This window comes from Monodon monoceros, unplaced genomic scaffold (genome assembly GCF_005190385.1).
Source record: "Monodon monoceros isolate NGI ecotype Baffin Bay Population unplaced genomic scaffold, NGI_Narwhal_1 Super_Scaffold_20, whole genome shotgun sequence".
Lineage (NCBI taxonomy): Eukaryota > Metazoa > Chordata > Mammalia > Artiodactyla > Monodontidae > Monodon > Monodon monoceros.
Window position 1 is genome coordinate 16,619,543 of NW_021703777.1, and position 24,941 is coordinate 16,644,483.

The 24,941-nt window shown below is 43.9% G+C and overlaps 1 protein-coding gene across 1 annotated transcript in view; it reads right to left on the reverse strand.

Annotated features, from left to right (window-relative positions):
- The window catches only part of TSPAN5 (tetraspanin 5), a 175,013-nt gene that overhangs the window by 29,534 nt on the left and 120,538 nt on the right, over positions 1-24,941 (reverse strand). Inside the window, exon 2 of the mRNA XM_029235477.1 lies at positions 1,433-1,483. Coding sequence (XP_029091310.1) covers positions 1,433-1,483 — 51 coding nt within the window. The remainder of the gene's footprint in view (positions 1-1,432; positions 1,484-24,941) is intronic.

Below are 24,941 nucleotides of genomic sequence, written 5' to 3' on the forward strand. Positions count from 1 at the left end.
ATAGACAATGAGTTCAGATAATGCCTTCCAGCATCATTTCAGAGCTGATAGAAATGGATTGATTAAAGGAGAGCTATAGAGAGCTATATGATCTGTCACTGAACCAAACAGAGGGCTTCTAAAAGTGGAATTTCTGAGATTCCACCAATACAAATCTCCAAGCTTACAAGGGGATTGAGGCAGAAGCTGATCATAAACCAGAAGGCCAGTATTCAACAGAACAGTCTCTAGAGATAAAATTACCTGTTTTGGGAACGTAATTCGTCTCCCTTGATGTATAATCCCCGCCCTTCCTCATAAGGTGGCTAGAGGGTGGTTCATTTTCCATAAAACATTTCACACTCTGTAGAAGTATTACGTAAATAAACAGAGGGTGGTTCAATTTCAAAACTCTGGATTTATTTTGAATTTATTGGACGCAGTCTATCTAAACATTGTTTTACTTGTGGAAATTCCTTCCTACGTCTGAAGGGCTTTTGTTTGCTGGACTTTCGTAGTTTTTCTCTTCTTTCTTAGTACATGTAATACTTCAAAGGAACTCCTGACTTTGGGCCTTGGTCAAGCTCAGAGGGTGAAATACCAAAGTGATAAGAGAATGGTCTTCTGGGGAAATTTCAGCCAATGTCTTCGTTTACAACTTTTAACCAATCCATCCACTCACTCACTCTCACAGGTGGGCGATAACAAAGCTTCACTGTGTAGCCAAATACCAGAACAGATAAAATGCTGTCAGTGATCTCACATCCAAAGAAGGAAGCAAAAAGGAGTTTGTGTTTATTTCTGAATTCCACTGCTTGGCTTCAGTAGAAGTTGCAGAGAAAAAATTGAAAGGTATGGATGGGAAGTGAAGTGGAGGAATGAACACAGGGCAGCGGTGTCGTGAGTGTGTTGTTTACAGAACAAACCACCCAGAACATTGTATCTTCATGCAGCCTTCTCCTGCCAGATTTATCCCTTTCTGTGCTGTATTTGATTACAAAGTTTGAATATTCCTTTAAACTTTCAATCAGCAGACAAGTGTTCACATTCTTTAGCAACAGTGATAAGTTTATCTGATGTTCAGACATGAATTATATCTAGCTTCCTTCATACATACCGCATGCTAACAGCTCAGCACGTAATGCTCACGCTAAAATACCATTTTTTATGGATTGAATAATCTTCCAAAGGGTTTTTTAAAAAGTAAAAGAGAAAAAAGGCTACAGGTGCTTTAGTATTATTTATAAGCATTACTGAAATTCTTGTAGAGTGACCAATTTAGGCTCCATGCTTAAAGAGTCTTTGAACTGTGACGTTATCTTCCAAGAGCACTTTTTCATTAAAGAGCCACGTTTCCATATACTTGGCAGTTGTCAAAGAGGAAAAAGAGACAGCATATAATGTGCAGCTTCTTACAACCAAAACGTGTGCATTTTAATGATGTTTAACTTACTTTTTCATTCCACGCCCACAGTCCAATTCCAAGAAACGCTATTCCCAAAAACTGAAAGAAAGGGAGAAAGTGGTGTAAGTATGAAGGTAAATGCCATGTTTTTACTAGTACAAAGTTTTCAATCAATTTTTTGGTTACTTTACCTGCTGAGAAATAGTTTTATCTAAAACCTAACAGTCTTTAACAGGAAAAGAAATACCATCATCCCCTTGATTAAAGTTATTACAGTATGAAGAAGGGCACCTGCTTACTGTTAATTAAGCTGAATGCTTAACAGATCATGAAGAAGAATAATTAGGTAGAATCTTGAGTAAAATTAAAGTCATCAGTAATGTTTAACGCTGCCTTTTGGATAGGAGAGGAAACAGTGAGTAAATCTGAGCACGATGTTCACTAGAAAATGGATAAGTAGGGCCATGAATTTAGAAGAGCTGGAGATTCTCTCCTCGCCATCATGCCACCATGAACGGGCAGGGGCAGGGAGGGCATGCCGAAGCCCCCAATGTCCCTCAGCAAGCTCTTTATCACTCCTTCAAAAGGGAACGTGAGGGACCTCTCCGGTGGCGCAGTGGATAAGACTCCGCGCTCCCGATGCAGGGGGGCCCGTGCTCCCGATGCAGGGGGGCCCGGGTTCGATCCCTGGTCAGGGAACTAGATCCCACACGCATGCCACAACTAAAGAGCCCACCTGCCACAACTAAGATCCGGTGCAACTAAATAAATAAATAAATAAAAGGGAACGTGAACCTTATCAAGTCCAGGGTGACCCAAAGAAAACACCTGGATTCTTCTGTTTGTCGGAAACCTAAAATACTTATATTGCAGTTGAGAGGGCTTCCATGACTCGGCCTGGTCTCAGCTCAGTGCTATAACTTCATGCATAACACAGAGTACACAAATAACCCCTGAGATTGAGTTGAAAAACACACAGACTCCCTGATCAGCTGCACTGAGCATGCGGCCGCGGAGAGGAGCAGTCAGTAACCAGGGGGACGGTCCATTTGAATTAGTTCTCACTGAACTCCACCTCCTTTGAGATACACATTTTCCACCACATTTTAACATCTCTGAAATTGGGATGTGTCTTAAAATCGATGAGGTCTCATAGTCTGCTTTTTTTCCGTTGATCGTACCTAAAATAATGGTGTGTCTTATAATCAGAGTTTCACAGGTTTGGTGACGCATTGCACAGGGTGGTCCACCCACTAAGAGCTCAGTGATCAAGACTGGGTGTAACTGGCCACGAAGAAAAAGACACGTCTTAGTTCTCTTCTTTATTATCAACAGCAGCTCTGAGTTTCCTCTCCAAACAGTGAAGTGAAAAGAGGGTGGGCAGGTTGACAAGCAGTTTCGGTCTCACAGCAGCTGTTTGTTTTACTAACATCTTGATCAAGTTAAGTGTCAGGGAAGCTGTCCACTGAGAGGGGGGCGTGGAGAAAACAAGAGTGAGGGTGGCTACTCTCTCCAGTTTCAGGGGAATCTGAGACGGGTCCACCTGGCGAGGTCTCAGCCATTCGCAGCGGGGAGTTACTGACACTTTGTAGGCAAGGCTTATAAATCCGAAAGGGCTGGGAAAACAGCAGGAGCAGAGAGGGAAAAGAGGGGACTGCAAAAAACACCAAGGAATGACTGCTCTGAAAAAGTGGTGGTGTTTTTAAAAGCAGAACTTGCCAAATTCCCAGACAATTATCTGACACCGCAGTGAGACAGCATTCAATGCCTTCTGAGTCCCTACACAGAAAAGCTCAGCAATGTGTCCTTGATTTAGCAAAAACCGAAGACCCCTTTTTTCCTACCCTTGCTCATACAGGTTTGAAAAGTGTTCAGAAAAATCTGTCTTCAACATCCCAGCAAAAAAGCCCACTATGCTCAGCCCCTCCACTGCCCAGGCCAGTATGCTATTTTGCTTTACAGTTCTGATCCGAAGCCACAAAGGCACCAGTCCTCCAAATGACTCAAAAGGTTTGGGGGACTCTGTATACACAGATAAAGCAATTCAGCAGGTCACTCTCATATTCATAGGTCCTAGGCACAGTAGGGTAACAAGGGTCAAGTGCATACACAGGAGCCCTTCAGACCTTAGAAGACACAGAGCGCTTGACTTCCACACTGACATCAGACTCAGCCCAGTGAAATGCAAGACGTTCTGATGCTAAAGCTCTTTGTGGACAAAGGTTCGGTCACTTCCCTGATGCAGTATTTAATCACAGTGTCGCCTCAAGCAATGGGTGAGATGTTGTGGCAGAGGACGTAGTGGTCCACTGTCCCTCTTGCTGTCGAAGAGGGTGAAAGTATCATTGCTGAGGGCCCCTGCCTCATCGCTAACATTAAACTTCTCTTTATTACTTTCCAGGCACTCTGCTTTGTATGCCGTGTCTCTCTTAAGCGTCACAATAATTTTGTTCTGAAATAGGCGCTATTATTAACCCTATTTTAAGAATGAGACACATGAGGCTGAGACAGTTTACTCCGCTCAAAGGCACACAGCTTCCGAGTGGAAAAGAGATTTGAACCGAGATGAGTCTAAACATCAACGTACGTGTTCTTACCAGTTTTGACACATCCCCCTTTTCCCCTATGGGACAGAAAGTGGAGGCATTCAGGTTAGAATTATATGGGATGTGACATGGGCATCATATATTCCCTCCCCAGGAAGCAAAGGGAAGTTGAGGAGGTAAAAAGAGATGAAAACCTTGCCTTCACATTAAGAACTGGTTGTAGAACAGACGTTCCCCGTGCTGGTGTCATCAATGGAGTAAAGCGGAAAACAGAAAACTTCAGCGGTGGGTCAACTTTCTCCTCTTTGTGCGGAGTTCTCCTCTCTCTTTCTGGCACTTTGCAAAACATTTTTCTCTCCCAAATCATATATAAACAGATTGGAAACCAAGTTTTCAACAAAGAGAAAAAAATCAGGACCTAAAGAAGACTCACAATTTCCTTTATAATCTTGCTCCAATATTTCCTGCCTTAACTGTGACTTTCCAAACAAGGTTTGAGAATTTGAAGAAAGAACACTGAATCTGAAGTCCAGGAAAGCCGTCAATAGCTAAGCGAGTGCCGCAGGGCCAGGGCCTAAACCCGTACATACCTTTGCCGCTCCATCACCAGTAAACGTCCTCCCAATTACTCTCAGCCCATATGTTTTGCTTTAAAATCAAGTTGTTCCAGCTCCAAATAATTAAACAGAGAAGAGCCAAAAAAACAGAGACAGGCACGCAGCACACTGAGTTTCCCCTTTCCCACCTCCCAAAGAAAAGGCAACCATAAACCCCCAAACCGACCTCATTCTGAAACCCAGAGGCCACTTACAGGGAACAGCCAAGAACATTAAAGTCAGCTCTTTATTCCTTTGAAACAGAAATAACCAGATCTGAGGCGTCTTCCCATGTGGCAGTACATGCAAACACGCAGTCAAATGTTAGTCTACCCAGTTTTTGATGATTTTAAATGAATATTAATTTTGCCAACATTTGTCGAATGCGAAGTATGAACTAAGCACCGTGCTAAGTATTGTGTTTTATAAGAGTGAGCTAAAAGAGCACTGCCTGATACAGCAGGCCCGAGCTACTGGGCACCTGAAAGGTGCTTAGCTCAAACCGAGATGTGCTAGTAGGTGTCAAATATACACTGGATTTAAAACACTTAATATGAATAAAAAGAATGTAAAAGATCTCATTAACCATTGTTTATTTTTAATTGAAGTGTAGTTGATTTACAACGTTGTGTTAGTTTCAGGTGGACAGCAAAGTGAACCAGTTATACATATATCCACTCTTTCAGATTCTTTTCCCATATAGGTCATTACAGAGTATTGAGTAGAGTTCCCTGGGCTATACAGCAGGTCCTTGTTGTTTATTGTATATACAGTAGTGTACATCTGTTAATCCCAAACTCCTAATTTATCCCTCCCCCCCTTTCCTTTCCGGTACCTATAAGTTTGTTTTCTACTTCTGTGAGTCTATTTCTGTTTTGCAAATAAGTTCATCTGTAGCACTTGTTTAGATTCCACATATAAAGCATATGAGTGATATCGTATGATATTTGTCTTTCTCTGGCTTATTTCACTCAGGATGACAATCTCTAGGTCCGTCCATGTTGCTGCAAATGGCATGATTTCATTCTTTTTTATGGCTGAGTAATATTACAGTTGTTTTATTTTTGATTACATGTTGAAATGATAATACTTTAGATATATTGGGTTAATAAATATATTTAAATTAATTTCACTTATTTCATTTTACTTTTTTTTAATTGAAGTACAGTTGACTTAAAATATCGTATTAGTTTCAGGGGTACAACATAGTGGTTCAATAGTTTTATAGATTATACTCCATTTAAAGTTACAAAATAATGGCTATATTTCCCTGTGCTGTGTAACAGACCCCTGAAGCATATTTATTTTATACATAATTTTTAAACTACAGCCACTGGAACATATAAATTATATATGTGGCCTGCACTATATTATTGGAAAACACTGTTCTGAAGTGTCCCACAATAACCCCATGCGGTAGTAGTAGTATTATCCCCGTTCTATAGAAAAGAAAACTCAGACTTAGAAACATTGAGTAAGTCTTCCAAGATTACACAGGCACCTGAGCTGAGTTGCTCAGGAAACATGACTTCTCAGTCCAAACTCAACACCATTATGGTACTTTGCTAATGTGCATAAAATCTCTGTCCAGCCAAATAAGGGATGGAGAATTATACTGAAACTCATGTCCTAAGACTCAAAATCACTTCTTTAATTTCTAGGTGTTCAAGGCAAAGGTATGTTTTCCTGACTGGGAGCAAGGACGGCACTGGGTAGAAACAGAGAGTGGCATGCTGATGGAAGCCTACCAGGCTTGGCAGGACAAGAGCCAGCAGAGCTGATCCTTAGGAAAAGCTGGAGAGGGAAATGGCCCTAGGATGTGACTAGGGTGCCGGGGCTTCTCTGCCAGGAGGGTCACATCTGCCCCCTTTTCTCTGAGGCCTACAAACAGAAAATCTCTTCCTCAATCTGTTGTTTTCACCCTTGCTGAGCCTCCAACTTATTAGGAATGGATCAGTGCTCCATTCTAACTGGTACAAAAATGGGTACTTCAAGAAGCCATTTATCCATCTATCTACAACCTTCAACAAATACTCTCGAGTTCCTACTTTGTGCTAGGCACTGCTTTTGTCTTGGGATAAATGGAGGTAAGAAAACAGATTTCTGGGGGGAAGGGAGTGGGGGTGTTACTAGTTGCCTCCAGCAAAGAGAACTGGGGCAGGGGGTGGGGGTGGGAGAAGAGGAAGGCTCTTCCTAAGAACCCTTTTGGGTCTTCTGAATTTTGAACCATTTTAATGTATCGCCTATTCAAAATACAATACGTTTTTGAATGTTTACCAAAAAAATGATACATTTTTATCAAATAAAGTGTAAAAGGCAAAACCACCCTTGATGGTGCTCTAAAGGAGAAAAAAATAAGGCCAATACAAACCATAAGAGGGAGATTTGACCTAGAGAGAGGTCCAGGAAGGCTTCCCTAAGTAAAGGATGTAGGAACTGGGGTCTGCAAGGTGAGATGATGTTAACTGGCAAAGAAAGGAAGGAAGAAAGTTTCAGGCAGCAAGAAGAGAATGTACAAAGGCCCTGTGGTGGGAGAAGCACAGCAAGTAAAGGGGTCTAAAAGGTGACCGGTATGGCTGGTGCACAGAGAATGGGGGAACGGGGGAAGGTATGGCAGGTTTGCAATAAGAGATGCAAGCAGGACCAGCCCATGCAGGGCCTCCTAAACCACACTAAGGAATTCAGTCATCACCCTAAGAGTGACAGGAAGGTATTCAGGGCCATACATACGTAGTCGGCTGAGGTGGGGTGAGAAGGCAGGTCTTTATCAGATTTCAGCTTTGGAAAAATGATCTGAGTTGCAGAAAAGATTGGAAGAGAGTTCAGAGTAGATGCACAGCAGCTAGAAGGAGGGCACTTTGGTCATGCAGACAAGACCCGATTGTGTCCTGGACTGAAATATGCTGGAGAAGCACATGGAATTGAGAGTATTTAGAAGTAAAACTGACGTTTTCGATGATACCTGGATATGGCGAAGGGGTGGGGGTACGGGTGAAGGAGAGGGAGATATAAGGATAACGCCTGTGTTTCTAGCATCTTCTACATGGAGACTCTGGCTCTTCTAAATCCATCTTATGTCCTCTGACAGAAATAACTCTCGGGTGTCAATTTCATAACTAGCTTGAGATCTAGCAGCATTTCTGAAGGACAGTTTTCTTTCATGGGTATTTTGGCTGCTTATGTGAATTCTCTTGGAAACAAGTTTCAGCTTGTATACTTTTTAAACATAAATTATTTAAAATCCATATGCATGTCTACGACCTCCTACTACTTTTATTCATAAAAGGAAGCAGTTATGTATAGATGTATGTTAAAGTTCACAGGCAATTCTTAAACATTTTCAATCCTTTTCGCTTAAAAAATAATAATTACATCAATGGCATCTGCCCAGCACCCTGTGAACAGACTCAAAATAACAATGCAGCAAGGTAAACACAATAGAGGAAAATAAAAATCAGGTTAATCTTCTCACCTAATTGGAATCTTGAAAATATTATCCTAAATAACAATGGAAAGAACTGGTATTCTTTAATCATCCTGATGACATTGTTTTTAACAATTTCAAGCTCTGCCTGAATAAACAGGAGAGATGCATTTAAAACATTTGACACAGAAGAGAGGAAAGAGAAAGAATGCCATTGGGAAAGATGTATTTCCTTGAGCCTGCAACACATGTACGTTTCATTAAGATGTTTTTCTGACACTGGAGTATGAACAACACCCCAGGCCTGGCGGGGCAGGTGGGGTGGAGCCGTCCACACAAGTGTGCTAAATGCCTCTGTTAACAAAATCCATGTTCTCTCTATCAAGCAGGGGCCGACTGCAGGAACAAAATGTCTCTGGCATGATTCTTGCCATGTCTGAGGAGTAAATATGGGCTGGTGGAAAATTCAATGCACAGAAAGGCAATCCCAATTTTGCCACTGGGTCCCCGCATCCCAGTTTGTACATTCAAACTGTCTGGAATCCTCATGATAAGATGGCGTGGCAGACAAAGTTCGAACTTGTAAACAGGACATTCCCCATCTGAGCCAGGGTCAACCTCTCACTTCACTTCACCCACGCGGCCTCCTCCAAGCGGCCTGAACACACACAGCTTGCAGAAGCCCAGCTCTGGAACTCTGTGGTTCTGTAATCTCAGGAAAGGTTCCTCATTCATTCAACACATATTTATTGAGCATCTACTGCGAGCCAGGCAGCCCTCTAGGGGCCCTGGATAAATTGGGAAGCAAAACAGACAAACGTGCCTCCTCTTGGGGCTGACATTCTAGTTGGGGCGATGGGGGGAGGGAAAGACAATTAAGAGAAATATATATGAGTTAGATAACATACAATTTTAGAAGCACTGCAGGAAAAGAGAACGGCATAAGGGGAATGAAACATGGTCCAGGGTGGAGGGAGGTGTGACACTGAAATACAGCCGACAAAGCAAGTCTCCACTAAGAAAGCTACATAAGCAAAAACATGACAGACATGAAGGAGCTGACTGGTGGATGTTGGGGAACTGTGTTCCAGGCAAGACAGCAGCCTGGCTAAGGTGCTACGGCTGAGGTGTACAGGCTCACTGGAGGAACAGCCACCCAAGGGCCGATGCAAAGGATAGAGAGTAACAGGAACCACGCTGGCTGGGCTTTGAAGGCTATGGTGGGTGGTGACTGTCATTTCTCCCACAGAGAGAAGGAACCACTGGAGGGTTTCCTGACTTCCTAGAGCCCCCTGGCCCTCATCTGTCAAATGGAGATATTAAGGGCACCTGAGGAAATGCACAAAACAGCTACAGGGGTCAATGTGACAACAAGCGACTGGGTGAGATTCAAAAATCAAATCAGGGGCTTCCCTGGTGGCGCAGTGGTTGAGAGTCTGCCTGCCGATGCAGGGGACACGGGTTCGTGCCCTGGTCTGGGAAGATCCCACATGCCGCGGAGCAGCTGGGCCCGTGAGCCATGGCGCTGAGCCTGCGCGTCCGGAGCCTGTGCTCCGCAACGGGAGAGGCCACAACAGTGAGAGGCCTGTGTACCGGAAAAAAAAAAAAAAAAATCGAATCACATGCCCAGAATAGTTGGTACTTCCTACGCCTTAGTTCCCTCCCTGTCCTCAGGCCTCCCTGGACCCACCACGGGTCAGTGTGGCACCCTGTTTCCAGTCCTGCCTACCCCGAGGATGAGAAAGCATCCTCGTTCACGGTGACCACAGGGCCCTCTCTTCTCAACTTGCGTACCTCTCGCTGCATGTACCCTTAATTTGATGTTTACACACACGGGATCGGATAGGAGTGATGTGGCCTGAGGTCAGACTCCAGGAGTGCTGGGGGCTGTGTTAACCAGAGAACATGTGCCTGTTTAACACCTGCCCTCCAATTAATCATCTTTCCCTGACGCAGGCTGGAGGCTCCTTCCAGGAACAGTGTATACGATATCCCTGTGCATTTAGAAGAAACAGACTCTAGCCAGAATACCAAGATCAGGTTTAACCACAAATCTTTTCCCTTTCTTATCCTAGCAATCTGGTTCATGAATTCTGGGTGTAATTGGCCCCAGAACTTGAAAACCTACTAATTCTGAAATCCCAAATTACAATAAGTCTCTCCCCATCAGGGCTTTTTTTTTTTTTTGGTACGCGGGCCTCTCTTCTTGATGCATCGTCCCTCTCCCTAATCTTATCACTCCTCGTTTTTACTTTATATCCTCTGTGATGTGTTTTGGTTCCATTATATCCATTTTTAACAACAGAATCTTTTTGGAAGAATGTGGGATATAAATTATCAGCAATATTGATGGGGACAACTTCTCCATCTACATGCCCCTTTTCTGAAAACTGTCCCCTACCCTCAAGGGTAAGACCCTGCAGCCACGTCTGCCAAGGAGGGCCCACTCCCTCCCAACCCTCTCTCTAGACTGAGGAGCAGACTAGGGTGGGCTGCGTCTCAGGAAAAGTCAATTATTAAATATGAAGCTGAGCCAGAGTCTCTCTTCCCCAGAAATCGGGTGTTGGACACAGTGATTTCTGTCAGCTTCCGTCTGCCTTATGCTAGAACAGACTGGGGTGCTGTGGATAGAGCATGCAGACGTAGAAGCAGAAAAGAGACCAAGGAAAACTTCCATTCCTGTCTGCCCTCTGCCCCTTATCCCCAGGACCCCTGGCCGCACTTCCTGATCCTGGGGTCCACGTAATGCCCCTGGGTCCCTATTGTACGTCTCCCCCTCCCATCTTGGCTCAAGCTACTTTGGAGGCTTCCTGTTACTTGCAACCAAGAGGGTCCTAAGACGCAAATAAGAAACCGGATTAAGTTCCCTCATATTTAGTCCTGTGACAAGCTCACTGTAAACAATTAAATGTGTGGAACAGGCATGCGCGTGATGGGGCTCGAGAGACTAATGATCTGGTGGAAAATGCTGTTCCTTTCCAAACAGCTGAGTCGAGACTCCAGCGGTTCTGAACTACCGGGTGAGCTGTTGTGACTTGGTGTGAGAAGTTACACATGATTCAGCCACACTCTACCTGACAGAAAGGGCTGCCCTCTGCTTGCTTGTTGAATTTTGGAAGCTCCGCCTTTGAGCTTGCTCTGCACCAGCAGGTCAGAGCACCTCTTGAAGAAATGTCTACAATCCAGGGACAATCTTGTTCAGAAATTCCTGTGTTAGAATTTGGAGCTTAACATTTTGGCAAGAACTAGTCATCTGAGATGGGAGGGGAAAGAAAGGGGGAGGGCTACACAGGCAATAAAACCTATATTCCTCTTGGGAATTACTCAGGCAACGCAGGCTCACAGAAAGGAACATGGGGGATTAGGTAATTTGGGACGGAAACATGGAGGCTGCAAGTTTACAGCCCACTGACCTTTGTCTCAGTAAAAGCCAGGCTCACACCACCTGTGCTATTCCATCTGTAATTCTCTGATTCGATTAAACCAAGGCTAAGAAGAGACCAGAGAGAGGTTCTGAAGGCTGAGGAGGACTGAGGGATAACTCAAGTATTTCAAACCACAGGTATGACAAGTAAGCTGTCTGCAGACAAACATCGGCCTTTGTGGGAATAAGCTCCCGCTGTTTGCATTAAACAACCAAGCAGTGCAGCAGCTTTGAAAGTTTAATACTTTCAGATGTATTCTGCTTTTGTTTTGAAACACCTTAAAGTTTTAAAGAAACATCGTAGGCAAGCCTTAAAGGTTAATGCAAAGAAAACTTAAAATAGGATTACTTTTTTAAAGCACAAGTAGGATTATACATTTCAACTCATTTAGTAAGTACATACCTTCAATATATACTGGGCACTATGCTAGGTGCCAGGGAAAGAGAGGTGAAAAACATAACAGATGATCTCCTTTCTTTTTTTCTTTTTTTTTTTTTGCGGTACGTGGGCCTCTCACTGCTGTGGCCTCTCCCGTTGCAGAGCACAGGCTCCGGACGCACAGGCTCAGCGGCCATGGCTCATGGGCCCAGCCGCTCCGCAGCATGTGGGATCTTCCCGGACCGGGGCACGAACCCGTGTCCCCTGCATCGGCAGGTGGACTCCCAACCACTGCGCCACCACGGAAGCCCGATGATCTCTTTTCTTAAAGAGCTAACTGTCGTGGGTCAGTGAGTAGGAACAGGTAAGTAAAACCAAGGCTCAAGCACAGGGGATGGAATGACGCCTTCCCAGAAACACGGTGCCACAGAAACACAGAGGCGAGGCTCTGGGATCGCTGTGCGTTGTCAGAGGAAGCTTCCTAAGAAGTGACACTTGAACTGAGATTTAAAGGGAAGGAGAGAGGAAGACCATCTCCTGCAGAGGAAGCAGCTTGTGCAAAAGGATCAAAGCCTGAAACAGCATGTCCCTCAGGAATCCGTAAATGCTCCCAGGGCTGGGGCAGAGACATCAGGCCAGGCCGCTGCCAAGCAGGGCTTCTCACAGCATGGGTCCTGCTCCAGGGACTTGTTAGAAATGCAAATTCTCAGGCGGCCCCAGATCTACTTCCTCAGCAACTCTGGCGATGGGGCCCAGCAAGCCCTGTCTTAAGAAGCCCTCCAGCTAATTGTGATACACAGTGAAGTCTGAGAACCATTGGGCTAGAGGTTGCTAAGCAGGGACCTTATCACGGCAGGCTGTCTGTGTCCTGGGGACCAAGGTACCACCAAGTTACTTGAAGCCAGCCAAGGATTTTTAGCAAAACAGTGACAGGATCAGACCGCATTTTAGAAAAATCATTCCAGTACAGCATAGAGAATAAGTTGAAGGGAGGTGAGACTGCAGGCCATGAGACAAGTTGGGAGCCTCCTGCAGTCATCCTGGTGACACTGACACCAGCGCAGAAAGGCAGAGGCAGAGGCACTGGCAGTAAGATGAAGACAGAAAAGAAGATTAAGGAGGAGACTCTACAGGACTTGGTGACAGGAAGCACAGGGTATAAGGTCAAAACCATGGTTTTCTAAACCACAATGCCTGGGTTTGAATCCTAAATATGTGACCTTAGGCAAGTCACTTAATCTCCCTATGCCTCAGTTTCCAAATCCATAAAATGGATGGGAGCAGAGATTCTTGTCTATTTAGTTCATTCTGTACCCACCAAAGTTAGAACAATGTGTGCTTCACAGGACTTAAATAAATAACTGTTGAATAAATCCGTGAATTAGTTTTGGAAATAAGGAAGAGAGAAGAATCTAAGAAAATTCCCAGGATTTTAACTTGATAGGCTACGGTGTCCTTTTCAAAGTTAGGGATATAGGTCAGTGAGAAGATTTTAGGAGAAAGATCAATTTTCGAATTCAGTTTTAGACACATTACAAACTCAGATGAATGTCAGACATGCACGTAAAAGTGTCCTGGCACAATTGTATGAGGGCCAGGAGGCCAGACAGCAGACTCGGGGTTAGGAATCCAGCTCCATCACTTATTAACTATGTGACCTCAGACAAACAGTTTACTCTCTCAGTTCTCTATTTCTTCCTCTATGAAACGTGGAGATAGCAGTATCCATCTCATAGGGTCACTGGGGTAGACTGAATAGATGATGCATATAATGTGCTTTGCAAAGGGCCTGGCACACAGGATGCGCTCAATGAATAATTGTTCCTGTGGTTACCGTTAAGGCCGCATAAAGATTTTGTAGAGAACAGGACCAAGCCATCATCCCAGAGAACAGTAAGATTCATGGTGAAGTGCACAGACGGAACTTGAGGGGAGACTGCAAAGAAGCAGACACAGGGGCAGCAGGAAACCAAGACAGACAGGTGCCCCCAAAAGCACAGATGGAGAGTCTGACACCAGACTTACTTAATGTCATTATACATTAAGTCCAGGAGAGCCAGGGGCTGCTCTACTTAGCAAAGGGGCTGAAACAGTGGAGACTGCTTGTGTTCAGTTAAACTGAAAACGAAGTGCAGAGCAATGAGGAAACATTCAACACAATCGCTTCCCTTATTCCAAACTCCTTTCTGACCCCAGACACCACTGGCACCACCACCAGACAATCCCCCCAGGATGTCTGGGCAACACCCAAGGTTAATTGAGAGGGATGGCAACTACCAAGAAGGAACTTGGGACTGGCCTTGGGTCATCTCTATAATGGCTGGTAATGTCCTCTGCCTTGTGTAAGAGACAAAAGGGGAACAGAGTTAGGCAACATGTTTCAAAGACTAACAGACTGGGTATCAGGAAACCCCAGGGTTAGTGCCAACCAGAACATTAACTAGTGTGTGAATTTGGTCAAGTCACTCTGGACAACAGTCTCCTCAAGTGTAAATGGAGAATAACAACTCCTGCCCCAGCTACGCAGGACTGTGGTGACCAACACAAGGGAAGGGAAGACATTTTGAAAAGGATGTGTGATACAGATACTGAATGTAATTAAAATACCACATTTTATCTAAGTGATAAAATAACAGTGAGATACATGCTGTCGCTACTGGCTATATCATCGGAACATATGCAGCCCTAAAAATCAGTGCACAGTAGCTGTTCATGGAATCTGTGCTTATTTGGGTCTGTTTCCAGAGTATTTTATGTTAGAAGATAATTTTCTCGAGTTTCTGCACTTCTTACGAATCGTTTGGAATTACAAATGAGTCATTTGTGACAGACTATCTTTTCAGGGAGATGTGTACAGCAGACAGCCTTGGAAGACAGAGGTAGTGTTTTACAGAGATCCTACAAAGGATCCAGCAGGCTTGCTGACCATTATAAAAGTTTGGGTTCCCTAAACGCAGGGTTCCCCTCCTATAACACAACTCACTACGTACACAGGTGTTGACTGGCCCTCTCTGCATCACCCTACGGAAATTGGGGCTCAGGAAAGGAGTGAAAAATATTGATACACTGGCTACTAGTATTGCTGTGATTAATAAAGTCCTGTATCTCTGACCCAGGAGTTTGGCATCTCTGCCAGCATCCACGACACTGTGGAAGGGTAACTTGCTAGCTGGCAGGTAGGGTAAAATCTCAGATCCCTCACAGCTCTAGACATTTAGTGTTATTGTTTTACAGAAGAAGGGCGGGTGTTTCCCTCTCACCCAACAGATTGTTCTCTGGCACCCACAGCTTGCCCTGGTCTGCCCTGTTGGAAGTCAGCTCAGTCAGAGCTGAGGGGGCAGCGGAGCTGTTAAGTCAGAGCTAGTTCTAGTACTCTATTTTTTTTTTTTAACCTAATGCAAATACTCTCTGTGCCTATGTATCTGTGTGTTTTAAAATTTTTTTATGCCTTTAAAAAAATTTCTTTATCCAAATATAAATATAAATATATATATATATATATCCTTTCTTTTCGAAGAAATATAGTGACATTTACACATTTTCTTGGGGAAATGGTGACTCTCTTACTAAACAAATGTCTTTGCTATAGTCAATGTATAATGCTTTCATTTAAAAATGTTCTCATTTAACTGTAAATATTAAAAATTCTTCTAAGAAATAACTGCATGTTTCAGGTGAATTTTAGTAATCACGTGCCTTACTTAGAAATAATTGTTAAAGAATGCCAGGGGAACGTAACTCCAATTTTTCAGGCATTATATAGAGTGAGTGGAATGGTGGTGCCTACCCTCTCCACCAGCATCGCCCACTCATCACCCACCTGCATACCCTCCTCCCACCCCACTTAGGCAAAACCACTACAGGAAACTACATTCAGAGTACACTGACTTCTTGTTAGAATTCAGAATGTGTAAAACGAAATCTTATTGATAACGTTAGTAACAAAGGCATCCAAGAAATCATCTCTGAGAACCACAAGCTCATATTAAAACAGGAACCGAATTTTCTCCCAGTGGGCCTTTTGAAATGCTAAGTTCTAAAAGAAACATGCTACACCCTAGAAATGCCATATAGCCTTCTTAATAGCTATCACAGACGTTGTAATTCTAATCCAATTAACCATGCACAAAAGGACTAGTAGTAGGTACCTTCATTTCAAGCTCATGTTCTACATTTCCACACTCATGTTTAAAATCCCTTTAATGATTTTACTGGATTGACATCATCTTTCTGATGCTTTATATTCAATCACAACCTAAAACATCTTGAGAGATGAATGCAGGATACATGGAGCACACCCAGGAGGTCCAAATCCATTGGTTATCACCTGAAAGGAGTCCTAGAGGCAATTGGCCCTTTGCTGTGGATGACAACTAAAGCTCCACATAAAATGTTCTATACACTGAGGCGTCTTTGATAGGTCTTGCTGGCTCAATGACTCACAAAGGATGGGGGAGGGAGAAGGTCTGAAAACAAAAGGGCCGACTGCCGGCACCATTTAGTTATTTATTCTGTACGTTCAGCTCAGTTTTTCCTCTTTACAACTTTTCATGACCCTATGAAAAGAAATGGAATGGATTCTTTTCAATCAAGAATATGAGCACTGCATACTAAGGAGGAAAGTGTTGGCTTAAGACAGGACCCATATAAACCAATGAATATCAACCTGCTCTCTCCAGTTAGGTAGTTTTAACAGGGGAACTGGGCTGTGACAAAACACTCTTTTGTATGTTCTTTCATAGGAGAGTTTATTACACACGCTCTTGGAAATTAATTTACATATAGGACAAGCTGTAGCCGAACCATTCACAGCTTCAGGATGGAAGGCTGCATTCTCAATAGGCACTGCCTTGGAAACTGTCCGTGTACGTGCACTCTGGAATTTCCCTTTTCTACTGGAATTGTTTGGAAGCAACTCAAGATGGACAGCAGCGTGAGTGATGTGTGAATAAGCTGCACCTATTTCCTCCGGTTTAAAGACATCCACAACTTTTTGCTCTCTGAACAAAAGCTGCGTGACATTAAAGTGATTTGAAGACATAAAACAATGTGCTAGAGATCAACATGCTTCTAAAATGATGTATTAATCCAGATGAATGTAAAAAATGAATATGGAAACAGGAATATTTTTAAAGACTAAGACCATTCATATTTTCCTGAAGTTAAAAGGAATGGTACAAAGGGAACAGATGAGTCATGAATAGTAACACAATCAAATGAGCATGGTCTTTGGTGACAAACCATGGTTCAAATCTGGGCCCCAGCATTTACTAGATGTGACCCTGGACAAGTTGACAGACTCACAATTTTCTCGCCCATAAATGGTGGCAGTAATAGCATCCTCATAGGAGATATGTGTTTGTGTACAGTATGCCTTTAATGAACAGATTATTATTGCAGTTAAAAAATATCATGGAAAAAGTCTCTTCCTTAAGCATTATATAGGCTCACTTTTCAGATAACAAAAGGCAATCATCATGTCATCTGTGCATTAGATTTTTTACTGGAGCCAAAATAGTATACACCATGGGAAAAAAGATTACAAAGAGGATTTTAAATCTTCCTTTTTTCCCCCCTTTTGCAAGAAGCTTTTCACTCTCAATATAAGATTTCATTTAAAGCTGTTTAACCAGAGAGGGTCGCCATGGGAAAGTAAACCGCTGACACTATATATTAGGTTCACGTTAATTTATAGAGGTAGCATAATGCCTATGAAAAATCAGCTGGCTGGATGCCTATGGTTTGCCCTTGAGGCTCAGCCAGGAGGGAAGTTTCATGCAATGTGATTAGTGAATGAGGAGACCCTGGGTAATTAATTAGCGCTCCATGTCAATCCTATCAGATGAGTTTCAGCCAGTAATGAAAAATAAGCCACCTGATTTTCTTTTTTTGCAGTATGCAGGCCTCTCACTGCTGTGGCCTCTCCCGTTGCGGAGCACAGGCTCCGGACGCGCAGGCTCAGTGGCCATGGCTCACGGGTCCAGCCGCTCCGCGGCACGTGGGATCCTCCCGGACCGGGGCACGAACCCACGTCCCCTGCATCGGCAGGCGGACTCTCAACCACTGCGCCACCAGGGAAGCCCAGCCACCTGATTTTAACTTCCTCATCTCCATACTGACTTCCGTGTGAACATGACTTTGTCAAGCACTTTAAATATTGAAGGAAGATTTTCTCCAAATCTCTTTTAAGACAAATCTCGCTTCCTTTGACACACGTTTTAACTCTGGTAAATGGCAGACTGGATGGGGAAGAATCAAAATAAGGAAGCTTGTGTGCAAATTCTCTGAGTGCTGAATTTAACTGAACTCATTTCATAAGTCCCTACAAGTGTGTGATGCTCAAAAGAGAAAAATGTGCCTGTGGATGAACAGATTTCCTATAAAAACCTAAGGGTCCATCAGCCTCTTAAAAAAGAAAGTCATTATAGAAACTGTACATCAGTAACTTCTACTAGATATTATTATGCAGTTGTCCATGGGTTATTCATCTTTTTACTGTTTGCTTCATTAGCTGTTACTTGTTTTTAATCCACAACTCCCTAGATATTTCTGCTATGTATTTTGTCTCTGTATGTCGCTGTGGAGACGTCACTATGTCCAGATCTGCTGGTTTACATTGCCGCACAGGCAGTCCTCTGCTATCTATTACTATTTCAGTCAAGCTTCTTAAATTAGATTTAACAGAGAAAAATAACTTTCCTAAATTAAATCAGTGCCTTTAAATGAGGTTGACCTTTGGGTAGATAATTTGAGTAAACATAAAATGGGTCCTGCACGCCCCTAAATCTCATCATTAGTCAGGATCTCAAGACTGGGCTCCCAACATGAGGTAAGTGTACGTAGTTAAGATATAAATATTCTATTCTGGCTTATATAGTATTTTCTCATTGTAGATGAAAGGCTCTACATCATTAATACTGTGTATAAGTACCCTCACATATAGGATCAAGAGAACAGTATATCCACACATGGAAACATATCTAAAAACGTCTTATGTTATAAAATGCGAGTCTCATAGGCTAAAATCATTATCTGTTCCATGCTGCAAACGCCTGAGGTTTAAAGATACCACGCTGTGCTTAATCAGAGAGGAGGCTGTTACTGATCTTTGCTCACACACTGCTGGAGCTGAAAGGAGCCTCAGGTCTAGCAAAGTCATGTCAGAAAACCAGAAATTGAGAATCTCCATTTAGAAGCTGGAACCCCAATGCCAACCCATAGCATTCTTTTCCAGATACGCAGGAAGCCAACGCAGCCCTACAGATGAAGACCTCTGATCTAGGCAGTGGTCACGGCGAGAAGCTGCTGCCCCCAAGAGTCCACACGCAAACCTGATTTTATGGCTTTCAAATGTCAGCACAAAGGCAGCGAAGCTGTCAAGACACCATGCAATTTAACAAACACCTCGGAGTCTGGACCTCAGAGCAATGGGCATGACTCCTGCTACACGCACAGGTTGATAAATGACCACAGGGACCAAGCCCTGACCGCACTTGCCATCTAGTCACAGAGATGGTATAAGTCAACAATTAACATAAAAGCCAACTTGCAGCAAATTCCATAAATGAGATTGAGAAAAAATGGTAAGTTCGGAGAAGGCCATCAGCTGCCAAGATGAGGGAAGATTTCATGATGGGGGCATGGGTCTCAAGGGAGGGTTTTCAAGAATTTCAAGAAGTGGAGATGAAGAGTTTTCTAGATCAGTGGGTTTTCAACCAGCAAGTTTGAAAACCTGCTGATATCAGTTTAATGGTCAGACCAGCATTTTCTATGTAGAACAGAATGTATTTCATGTGGCAAGGTGAGGTACTGCTTCATGAAACTTTTGTTTCATGTGTAAAATGTGTTTCTTATTGAGGGTCCTGGTCAAAAAGTTTGAAAGTTTTCTGGAAAATGAAGAGTGAAGTTGTCTATCTGGCTGGAAAATAACAAGTTGGCTCTGAGGTCACTGTAGGCCAGACTATGCAGGGGTCTAGAACATGGCAGCAAAGAATCTGGATTTTATATTGTAAAGACAGAGAGGTCCTTACAGGTTTTTAGCTTTCTACCTTTTTTAAGTTTTATTGACAGCTACTGTGCTTAATATCTCACACACACAATCTCACTTAATTGCCATAACCGTCCTTTGAAGTGGGTATTATTATCTCCATTTTAGAGAAAGTAAGTGAGAATCAGAGAGATTATATAACCAGCCCATAAAATGAAGCCAGGTCTTTTGACTTCAAAGCTCATAATGCTTAAAAAGAAACAAAACATAATTATGAAATGATCAGAGCTAGACTTTAGGCGTGTTAATCTTGCACCTTCAAACAGCTAAACTGAATAGATTTTAGACAACTGTATTATTAAAGGGGTTTCTTTTGATCATTTAGCTTCACAATTTAAGATCAATTTAAATACACTCCAAATCCTAGGGGCAGAAAAAAGAATCAAACCAAAATCAACAGCTAAAACTGCGCTTTCTTAATGACCCTAAAAAGATTTGAGTGAAGGTTCGTATTTCTCAATAGCTACATTAGTATCCCTTTTATTTCATTCTGCAGCAATGAAGTTAATGACTGTTATCACTTGAAAAATTCTTTGTAGAAAATACGAAAATAGGTGCAAATGCAGAAGTCTGCAGAAACGCTGACATAAAAGAAGTAAGCCGGAGCTTCCCTGGTGGCGCAGTGGTTGACAGTCCACCTGCCGATGCAGGGGACACGGGTTCGTGCCCCGGTCCGGGAAGATCCCACATGCCGCAGAGCGGCTGGGCCCGTGAGCCATGGCCGCTGAGCCTGCGCGTCCGGAGCCTGTGATCTGCAGTGGGAGAGGCCACAACAGTGAGAGGCCCGCGTACCACAAAAAAAAAAAAAGAAGTAACCCACTGCTTTCCTCAGACTCAATTCACTGCGGCCCTCTGTTCACACACCCAGAGGCTCTGTCTGATCCTACCTACCTCTGGGGACAACCGTGAGGACTAATGGTGTCGTCTGTGAACAGTACAGAGTTCCCAGGGAAAGAATGGCTGAAGAAAGCCTGGATATTATCACTGGGCGGTGGGCGGGGCAGCGGGGGGCGGGCGCTGAGAACTTGCCAACAGTCAACTTCCTAATATAAAAATGTGAAAAAGAAATAACAGTCGACAGAACAATGGTGTGCCTCATTTCATGGTGAAAAAATAAGACTTTGGAAGTGGCCGTATCCGATGAACAGAATGTGGAAGGTAGGAATATTGAGTGGTAAAAGAGAGAATATGCTTCCCCCTTGCTGCTAAAAGCACACAACAAGAAGAGAAGAAGCTCTCCACACAATCAGAATAACCCGGTCATCCAATGCTCAGAGAAACCAGGGTGGTAAAAGTGCTCCGCTGTCCAATGTGTGAGCTGGACAGAGAAATGTCTACCAAGCATCCAGCAAATCAGAAAAATCAGCTGATGGCACACTCTGCACACTCTGAATGATCCAGCCAACGTTTCTAGACTGAAGTACGGACCCTCTTTAAAAGAAAAAAATGACTTCCAATGTTGACTTCATTTACTTTTATTAAAATATTCCTTAAATGTGCAGAAACAGAAAACTGGTATAAAATCCCCAGTATATTTAGGAATCAACTCCAAACACTACCAAACCAACAGAACTCAAACTAGACACAATAATTAAATGTAACAGATGATGGGTTTCTGCTCCCACTAAAACACCGATGTAGCATCCGGCCTGGTTCTAGCTTTCACCTGTTTTGGTATTTTGACTTTCACAGATGTTTACCTAGAGAACACTTGTTTATGAAAGTATGTTGAACAAAACAGCAAAAAACCTAGAGGCCAGATTGGGATGATCAGACCCCATACTTAACCCAAAGTCAGCCAATTACTATAATGAGGAGTCATGAAAACTCTGCAAAGCTCTCTTATTCACTTCAGAGGTAGCACTGCAGCATTATTGAAATTTGCATTTTTCCTGCTTTACTGAGGTATAACTGTACACTTTAAATAGAATTTTTACTCGTCAACGTGATTTTTTTTTTAAATTATGTATTTATTTTATTTATTTATTTTGGGCTGCATTGGGTCTTTGTTGCTGCACGCGGTCTTTCTCTAGTTGCAGTGAGCAGGGGCTGCTCTTCTTTGCGGTGCACGGCCTTCTCACTGCGGTGGCTTCTCTTGTTACGGAGCACGGGCTCTAGGCACGTGGGCTTCAGTAGTTGTGGCACACAGGCTCCACAGTTGTAGCTCTCGGGCTCTAGAGCGCAGGCTCAGTAGTTGTGGCACATGGACTTAGTTGCCCCGTGGCGTGTGGGATCTTCCCGGACCAGGGCTTGAACCCGTGTCCCCTGCACTGGCAGGCGGATTCTTAACCACTGTGCCACCAGGGAAGCCCCCAACGTGATGTTTTGATATACACTGTGAAACGATTACTGCAATCAAGCTCATTAACATAGCCATTGCTTCAAAGGGTTACCTTTGTGTGTGTGTATGTGTTGAGAATACTTAAGATCTACTCTTTTAGCAAATTTCATCCATACTGTAGAGTATCATTAACTACAATCACATTGCTGTACATTAGATCTCCAGGACTTATTCATCCTGCATAACTGAAACGTTGTACCCTTTACCAACATCCCCCCATTTCCTCCACTCCCTTAGCCCCTGCCGACCACCATTCTACTCTCTGCTTTGGAGTTTGACTTTTTCAGATTCCACGTATAAGTGAGATCGTGCATTAAATGGATATCTAATCCAATCACTGCTAAAGTGAGAAACAGACATTTTTTTCATTGAGTATCTACCAGCGATGAACTACAGTGCAAGGTGCACATACGAGGGCTGGTCTTGCCCATTCTCCTGCAGGGAATGGGAGTATGGTCTGACTGCCCCCAGTTCAGTAAGACCTTAGTGCAAACTGCTTCTCATTGATCTTATTCAGTCTTTGCACTTACCCTAGGGGAAAATGTACTTTATCCACATTTAACAGATGAGGAAACAGTTGAATTAAGTGACTCACCCATGGTCACCATGGTCAGATTGACAGTGGTGAAGCCAGGATGTAAAACCAGGAAGGCTTACTCCAGACCCCAAGCTCTAAACCACAAATGCTTCTTGACCATTGCAACTGCCACCTGGTCCACATCCACACACTGAGAACACACACACAGAGGCCGGCAATGCCCTTACATCCAAGCATTATCTTAGAATGTGGTGGAGCACATGATCCAGAAGACGCTAATATCTTTATCTGCCCACTAGATATCTCCATCTGGTTGTTCTGCATTCAACCAAGACAGATGCCCTCAAAGATCAGAGACTTTTCCTGCAAACTGCGAGGGTCTAATTCAGGACTCGAAAATCATTACTTCTAAAGAATAAAAGACTGCGAGATGCAGGCAACAAGTTTAAAAATGATATGCCCATTATAAATAAAAACAAGAGCTAACATTTATTCGAGTCCTTGAAATGGACCTGGTACAGATAAGCACTTTATCTGTATTATCCCACTGACGTTTTGCAACACCCTTCTGAGGTGAACGCCATCACCACCATCACTCTGCAAGGGTAGAAGGTATAAGTGACGTGCACTACAGCAGGCAGCCAGGCATCTGACTCCAGAACCTGGACCCCCTCTACGTCACAGCTGGAGAAGAACCTGGGACATCTGCAACCAGCTTCACCTGTAACCTGCCTGCCCTATGTGGTTGGTCAAGAGACACTGTCCTGTCAGAAGAGCACAGATCTGTGATAATTCTGAACATTTTGGCTCTGAGACCAAAAACTAGTGTGACCCTAAGATGCAATTAAAGATGAAGAGTTTGAGGGAATCCCCTGGCGGTCCAGTGGTTAGGACTCTGCACTTTCACTGCCAAGGGTCCGGGTTCGATCCCTGGTTGGGGAACTAAGATCCCGCAAGCCGCATGGCGCGACCGAACCAAAACAAACAAACAAAAAAGATGAAGAGTCTGAGAATGTTCAAGTAAAGAGATCCACAATGCCCTGGAAGCACAAACCTCAGCTTCGGTCAGAAAGCTAGACCACCGTTAGTTCCTCCACGTGGCATCACCTGTTGCACGTATTACCTGGTAGGAAAAGGACTGCTGAAGACTCCCGTGAGCCTCAGGCATGGCCCACGCTGCTCTGCTTCACCCAGCCATCTCCTCACTCTTTAGGCAGACATGATGGATGTGTCCTGCCAGAGGCTGACGAGGACGCTGGGACCAGGGCAGAGGAAAGTTCCGAGGCAGACAGGGCTCATGAGCACACCCTGTGAAATGGCCCGAGATGCCCAGGGATGACAGGCCCCTTGACTGAGCCACGGTGATAACAGCTACCTCGCAGTGGTCAACAGTGTATGCCAGGAACTACAGGTGCCTCCCGTATAGTAAGAATTCTCATCTCCCCACGAAGTAGACAATGCTATTCCCCCCCGCTTCACACAAATGAGGAGACAGGCTCAGAAGCAAGACAGCTCTAGGAAGCAGCTTGAGGCCAGAGCCCCCCTAAACTCACAGCCGTTTCCACTTTCCCAGCTACATGCTCCCCTCCACCCGAGTTCCTGCTATTGCTCTGAGCAAGGCGATTTGGTGGCGGCTGGACTTGGGGAGAAAGAAATGGGAGCTAATCTGAGGAAGAGCTGTTTAGACCCAACAAAGAGTCTAGTCTTTCCATTTACAGCAAACTAGAGAGGTTATTAGATTCACACAGGATTACACAGCTTTTTTTAAATTTTTAACTAGGATTATTAAACCCTTAACTCTGTACCAGAAACGATCCTAGAGCCTTTAAATACATTATCTAATTCAATCCTCACCACGACCCCATCAGGCAGGTCCCCCATTTTACAGATGAGGAAGCTAAGGTGTAGAGGAGGCTACGTAATTGATTTTAGACCTTTCTGCTGCCAAATCCTGTGCTCCCCACAAAGCCCGCATCCCCCTCCCAGTGTGCTAATCGACAAGCCAACGTTCAGGTCTCCAATGCTGCCTCTCCGTGCCAGGAGGTGGTAAGGACCCCACATGCCACAAGCCTAGCTGTGGCTTCCATCCGCAGACACACCCCTCTGCATCCTGTCACCGGGCTTTGCTCCGTGTTCTCGGTGGCACTTTTATGCGCAGCACTGCTCCCCACAGAGAGGTGTCAGGGTTCACCTTCTCCCGGGCCCTGGGCTGGGTTGGCTGGATTCCAGCTGACTGCAGGACAAAGGGGGCTGCGTACCACC